The sequence below is a fragment of the Geospiza fortis genome, unplaced genomic scaffold, assembly GCF_000277835.1.
Source record: "Geospiza fortis unplaced genomic scaffold, GeoFor_1.0 scaffold708, whole genome shotgun sequence".
NCBI classification, from domain to species: Eukaryota; Metazoa; Chordata; class Aves; order Passeriformes; family Thraupidae; genus Geospiza; species Geospiza fortis.
The window spans coordinates 26,555-33,515 of NW_005054921.1; the positions used below are offsets into that span (position 1 = coordinate 26,555).

Genomic DNA, 6,961 nt, shown 5'->3' on the forward strand with positions numbered 1-6,961 from the left:
GGTCACCATAGTGGTATAGGGGTGATATCGGTGAATTGGGGTCACCTCATCACCCGCCATGAGCTGCTGCCCTACGTCAGCCTCAAGAGACGGTGCCCCAGTGAGTGCCCGTCGCGATATAGCACGATATATGGAGTCACTGTCGCGATATATGGGGTGGTATCGGGGTATTGGGGTGACATCATCGCCCCCCATGACCTGCTGCCCTACATCAGCCTCAAACGGTGGCACTGAGGTGAGTGCCTGTCACGATATATCGTGATATACGGGGTCATTGTCACAGTGTACGGGGCTATTGGGGTCACACCATCATCTGCCATTCCTGTGCCACTCCCTGATGTCCCGGTGACATTCCCGGTGACATTGCCGTGACATTGCCGTGACATTGCCGTGACATTGCCGTTCCTGCTCGCAGTGTGCCCGGACCTGGTGGACAAGTACCTGGAGGAGACGTCCATCCGCTACGTCACCCCCCGCGCGCCCGGGGGGGCCCCGCCCGGCCTCGGCCACCCCCACAAATCAGGTACGGACCCCCTTTTGGGGTCACTGCCACCCCCTTTTGGGGTCACTGCCACCCCCTTTTGGGGCCACCATCCTCATTTGAAATCATTGTCGTCCCCATTTTGGGTCATCATCACCCTTTGGGGTCGCCGTCCCCTTTTGAAATCATTGTCGTCCCCTCCTTTGGGATCATCGCACCCATTCAGGGTCATCATCCTCTTTTGGGGTCATAACCCTCCTTTGGGATCATCACCTCCATGTGGGATCTTCCTTACTCCTCCCTTTGGGATCATTACTCCCATTTGGGGTCACCATCCCCTTTTGAGATCATTGTCGTTCCCATTTGGGATCATCATCACCCCCTCCTTTGGGGTCATCACCCCCATTTGGGATCATCATCACCCTTTGGGGTCACCATCACCCTTTGGGGTCATCACCCCCATTTGGGATCACCATCACCCCCATTTGGGATCATCATCACCCTTTGGGGTCATCACCCCCATTTGGGATCACCATCACCCCCATTTGGGATCATCGCTCCCATTTGGGGTCACCACCCCCTTGGGGTCATCCCAAAGTTCCCAACCCCAGAGCCTCTCAGCGCTCTGGGTTTGGGGAACCGTGCCCAGATCTAATGGATGGGTTTGGGGTTCCCTGGATGGATTTGGGATCTCTGACCCCGTTTCGGGGTTCCCTGATTGGATTTGGGGTTCCCCTGTTGGATTTGGGGTTCCCTGGATGGATTTTGGGGTTCCCCTGTTGGATTTGGGGTTCCCTGGTTGGGTTTGGGGTTCCCTGGTTGGATTTGGGGTTCCCCGGTTCGATTTGGGGTTCCCTGATTGGATTTGGGGTTCCCTGGTTGGGTTTGGGGTTCCCTGGTTGGGTTTGGGGTTCCCTGGTTGGGTTTGGGGTTCCCTGGTTGGGTTTGGGGTTCCCTGGTTGGGTTTGGGGTTCCCCGGTTCAATTTGGGGTTCCCTGATTGGATGTGGGGTTCCCCTGTTGGATTTTGGAGTTCCCTGGATGGATTTTGGGGTTCCCCTGTTGGATTTGGGGTTCCCTGGATGGATTTTGGGGTTCCCCGGTTCGATTTGGGGTTCCCTGATTGGATTTGGGGTTCCCTGGTTGGGTTTGGGGTTCCCTGGTTGGATTTGGGGTTCCCCGGTTCGATTTGGGGTTCCCTGATTGGATTTGGGGTTCCCCTGTTGGATTTGGGGTTCCCTGGTTGGGTTTGGGGTTCCCTGGTTGGGTTTGGGGTTCCCTGGTTGGATTTGGGGTTCCCCGGTTCGATTTGGGGTTCCCTGATTGGATTTGGGGTTCCCTGGTTGGGTTTGGGGTTCCCTGGTTGGGTTTGGGGTTCCCTGGTTGGGTTTGGGGTTCCCTGGTTGGGTTTGGGGTTCCCTGGTTGGGTTTGGGGTTCCCCGGTTCAATTTGGGGTTCCCTGATTGGATGTGGGGTTCCCCTGTTGGATTTTGGAGTTCCCTGGATGGATTTTGGGGTTCCCCTGTTGGATTTGGGGTTCCCTGGATGGATTTTGGGGTTCCCCGGTTCGATTTGGGGTTCCCTGATTGGATTTGGGGTTCCCTGGTTGGGTTTGGGGTTCCCTGGTTGGATTTGGGGTTCCCCGGTTCGATTTGGGGTTCCCTGATTGGATTTGGGGTTCCCACATTCCCCAATCTCAAACCCCTAAACCCCACATTCACCAATCCCAAACCCCTAAACCCCCCATTCCCCAATCCCAAACCCCCTGAACCCCCAGTTTTCTCCCCAATCCTAAACCCCACATCACCCAATCCCAAACCCCTGAACTCCACATTCCCCAATCCCAAACCCCCTAATCCCCACATTCCCCAATCCTAAACCCCCAGTTTTCTCCCCAATCCTAAACCCCACATTCTCTCCAGTCCCAAACCCCACATTCCCCAATCCCAAACGCCCTAAACCCCCAGTTTTCTCCCCAACCCTAAACCCCACATTCCCCAATCCCAAACCCCCTAACCCCCCGTTTCCCCCGACCGCAGACATCCGCCTGCGCGTGCGCGCCGAGTACTGCCAGCACGACTCCGCCCTGCACGGCAACGTCTTCTCCAACAAGCAGGACCCTCTGGAGCGCCAGTTCGAGCGCTTCAACCAGGCCAACACCATCCTGAAATCGCGGGATTTGGGCTCCATCATCTGCGACATCAAATTCTCGGAGCTCACCTACCTCGACGCCTTCTGGCGGGATTACATCAACGGCTCCCTCCTGGAGGCCCTCAAGGGCGTCTTCATCACGGACTCGCTCAAACAGGCCGTGGGCCACGAGGCCATCAAGCTGCTGGTCAACGTGGACGAGGAGGATTACGAGTTGGGTCGCCAGAAACTCCTCAGGAACTTGATGCTCCACACGGCTCCCTGAGGGGATTCACCCCCCTTCCCCCAGTTTGGGGTTTTTTTTTTTGTTTGTTTTTTGGGATTTTCCTGGTTTTTCCCTCTTCCCCCCTCGGTTCTTCGGCGGAGTTCGCTCGTGGATTTGGGGAGGGTTGGAGGTGTGGGGGATTCCGGGATTCGGAGGTTTTTGGGGTTCCTGATGGGTTCTCCTTGTGTTTTCCATGGGGTTTTCCCCTCCTGTTTTTTCTTTTGTATCCATTAAAAATGGTGATGAAAAGGCAAAAATCCCATTGGTGCGACACATTGGGATTTGGGGATCGGGGGTGTGGAATATTCCAGAATTCCTCACTTTTTCCTGTCAATTCCTCACTTTTCCCTGTCAGCTCCTCTTTGTGTTTTCCATGTTTTCTTCCTATTTTCTTTTCTTTTTTATCCATTAAAAATGGTGATGAAAAGGCAAAAATCCCATTGGTGCGACACGCTGGGATTCGGGGATCGGGGGTGTGGAATATTCCAGAATTCCTCACTTTCCTCCTTTGTTTTCCACATTTTCTTCCTGTTTTCTTGCTATTTTCTTTTCTTTTTTATCCATTAAAAATGGTGATGAAAAGGCAAAAATCCCATTGGTGCAACACATTGGGATATGGGGATTGGGAGTGTGGAATATTCCAGAATTCCTCACTTTTTCCTGTCAATTCCTCTTTGTGTTTTCCACATTTTCTCCCTATTATCTTTTTTCCTTCTTTTCTTTTTTTATCCATTAAAAATGGTGATGAAAAGGCAGAAATCCCATTGGTGAGACACGCTGGGATTTGGCCTGCGGAATATTCCAGAATTCCTCACTTTTTTTCTTGTCAGACTCCTCCCTTTTCCTGTGTTTTCCATGTTTTCTCCCAATTTTCTTTTATTTTTTTTCCATTAAAAATGGGATAAACAGGCAAAAAATCCCATTGTTGGAACACACTGGGATTTGGCCATTGGGAGTGTGGAATATTCCAGAATTCCTCATTTTCCTTGTCAAATTCTTGTGTTTTCTGTGATTTTCATCACATTTTCCACTCTTTTATATCCATTAAAAACAACGATGAAAAGCAAATGGCAATTTCCCCCAAAATTCCCATTTTCCTCCCCAAATCCCTGTTTTTTTCCCCCCAAAAATTCCCATTTTCCCCCAAAACCCAACATGAGATGGAGTTTTTTCCCATTTTTCTTGGTTTTTCCCCCATTCCCACCCAGCACTGGGGGGTACAGGGTTGTCCCCAATCCCTCCCATCCCAAAACTCCTCCACACTTTGGGGTTATTTCCTGGGATTTTGTATTTTTCAAATTTTAATAGAAAGAAATTCCTCCCCCCTCAGAACCCCTAAAAAAGGGGGAGCCCCCCAAAAAAGTGGAAATCCCATTTGGGGACAAAAGTGCTGCTTCAGTGCAAATTTGGGCTGATTTTGGGGTTGAATTGATGCAGATTTTGGGGAAAATTGGGGCAGATTTGGGGCTGATTTGAAGCAGATTTGGGGTTGATTTTGGGGCAGTTTCAGAGCAGATTTGGGACCCCCCCAAAAAAAGGGGGACACCTTGTGCTGTTTCACTTTGGGGACAAAAAGGCTGATTTGGAGCACATTTTGTGTAAATTAGAGCAGATTTGGGGCAGATTCAGGGTCAATTTTGGGCTAAATTGCTGCAGAATTGGAACAAATTTGGGGCTGAATCAGGACCCCAAAAAAGAGTGGGGACCCCAAAAGGAGAACAGGGAGGACACGTTGTGCCATTCCATTTTGGGGACAAAAAGGGCAGATTTGGGACTGATTTGGTGCAAATTTGGGGCTGAGTTGATGGGAGATTTGGGGCTGATTTGGAACCCCAAAAAGACCAGGGAGGACACATTGTGCCATTCCATTTTGGGGACAAAAAGGGCAGATTTGGGACTGATTTGGTGCAAATTTGGGGCTGAGTTGATGGGAGATTTGGGGCTGATTTGGAACCCCAAAAAGACCAGGGAGGACACATTGTGCCATTCCATTTTGGGGACAAAAAGGGCAGATTTGGGACTGATTTGGTGCAAATTTGGGGCTGAGTTGATGGGAGATTTGGGGCTGATTTGGAACCCCAAAAAGACCAGGGAGGACACATTGTGCCATTCCATTTTGGGGACAAAAAGGGCAGATTTGGGGCTGAATTGACACAGATTTGGTGCAGATTTGGGGCTGAATGGATGCAGATTTGGGACTGATTTGGGGCTGAATTGATGCAGGTTTGGGGCTGATTTGGGGCTGAATTGATGCAGGTTTGGGGCTGATTTGGGGCTGACTTGATGCAGGTTTGGGGCTGATTTGGGGCTGAATTGATGCAGGTTTGGGGCTGATTTGGGGCTGAATTGATGCAGGTTTGGGGCTGATTTGGGGCTGAATTGATGCAGGTTTGGGGCTGATTTGGGACTCTCAAAAAGAAAGGGGATGACACATTGTGCCATTCCATTTTGGGGACAGAAAAGCAAACCCGGTGCAGATTCGAGCCAAACCCGGCCCCGTTGCCGCGGCGCCGTCACGTCCCCGGTGTCCCCGTCGGGGTCCCGTAGATGTCCCTGCGGCGGTGGCCGTGCACGGGCAGCTCCCTGCGCACCTGCTCCAGGTAGGCCAGGTCGATGTGGGCCAGGCAGAGCCCCGGCCCCTCGTGGCACTGAGCCACCACGGCGCCCCAGGGATCGGCCACCAGCGAGTGACCGAAGGACGCGCGGGTGGCGTTGTGGCGGCCGCACTGAGCCGCGGCCACCACGTAGCACTGGCACTCGATGGCACGGGCACGCAGCAGCACCTGGGGGACAGCGGGGACACTGAGGGGGACACTCAATGACATGGGCACGCAGCAGCACCTGGGGGACAGTGCTGTCACCGACGGGGGCATGGGCACGCAGGGGTGTCACCAAGGGGGACGTGGGGGGCACGGGCACGCAGCAGCACCTGGGGGACAGCAGGGACACTGAGGGGGACATGGGGGGCACAGGGGTGTCACCAAGGGGGACACAGGAGGCACTCGATGGCATGGGCACGCAGGGGTGTCACCAAGGGGGACACAGTGGGGCACAGGGGGCACGGGCACACAGCAGCACCTAGGGGACAGCAGTGTCACCAAGAGGGACACTCAAAGACACGGGCATGCAGCAGCACCTAGGGGACAGCGGGGTCACCAAGAGGGACACTCAAAGACACGGGCATGCAGCAGCACCTAGGGGACAGCAGGGTCACCAAGAGGGGCACACAGGGGGCACGGGCACGCAGCAGCACCTGTGGGACAGTGCTGTCACTGGGAAGGGACAGGGGTGCCACCCAGGGTACAGAACCAGGGCACATGGGGGACACTTGATGGCACAGGCATCCCAACCTCCCCAGAGGTGTCCCCAGCCCTCCCCGAGTGTCCCCAAGCCCCCCCAGCCTGTCCCCAAGCCCCCCAGGGCTGTCCCCTCACCTCCCAGTGTGCAGCTCCGGTGGGGACGGTGAAGGCCGAGGGGAAGGTCAGGATTTGGGCACCGGCCCCGCGCAGGGCCTGGGCCAGCTCCGGGAAACGCAGGTCATAGCACACGGCCAGCCCCAGCTGGGGACAGGGAGGGACATTGGGGACATTGGGACAGCCAGAGACAGCCTTGGGTATGGGGCCAGCTCTGGGAAACGCAGGGCATAGCACACGGCCAGCCCCAGCTGGGGAGGGGACAGGGTGAGGGGACACTGGGGACACCTGGGGACAGCCCTGGGGACATGCAGGGACACCCCGGGGGACACCCCTGAGCACTGTGGGGTCAGGGGTTGGCTTTAGGACTGGGGTCAGGATTAGGGCAGGGCCAGCTCTGGGTACCACAGGCTGTGACACGCGGGTTTTTTGGGAATAGCAGGGATCAGTGATGGCAGGGGACACTTGGGGACAGCAGGGGACAGGGGCAGGGCCGTACCTTGCCCACGGGGGTGTCGATGGGGGGCAGCAGCTCCTGGCCAGGGTTGGTGAAGGAGCTCTCGCACAGCGCCGGCTGCCCCGGCAGCGCCGCGTCAAACAGGTGCAGCTTGCGGTACGCGGCCACCAGAGAGCCTGGGGACAGCCACCACCA

General features: G+C 55.0%; 1 protein-coding gene across 1 annotated transcript in view; it reads right to left on the reverse strand.

Annotated features, from left to right (window-relative positions):
* Nucleotides 1-4,159: 4,159 nt before the first annotated feature.
* NIT1 (nitrilase 1) overlaps nucleotides 4,160-6,961 on the reverse strand; it is a 5,096-nt gene continuing 2,294 nt past the window's right edge. The window contains exons 4-6 of the mRNA XM_031065605.1: nucleotides 6,809-6,942; nucleotides 6,331-6,456; nucleotides 4,160-5,679 (exon numbers count right to left, since the gene is read on the reverse strand). Of these exons, the coding sequence (XP_030921465.1) occupies nucleotides 5,410-5,679; nucleotides 6,331-6,456; nucleotides 6,809-6,942 (530 nt within the window). The 3' untranslated portion in view covers nucleotides 4,160-5,409. The remainder of the gene's footprint in view (nucleotides 5,680-6,330; nucleotides 6,457-6,808; nucleotides 6,943-6,961) is intronic.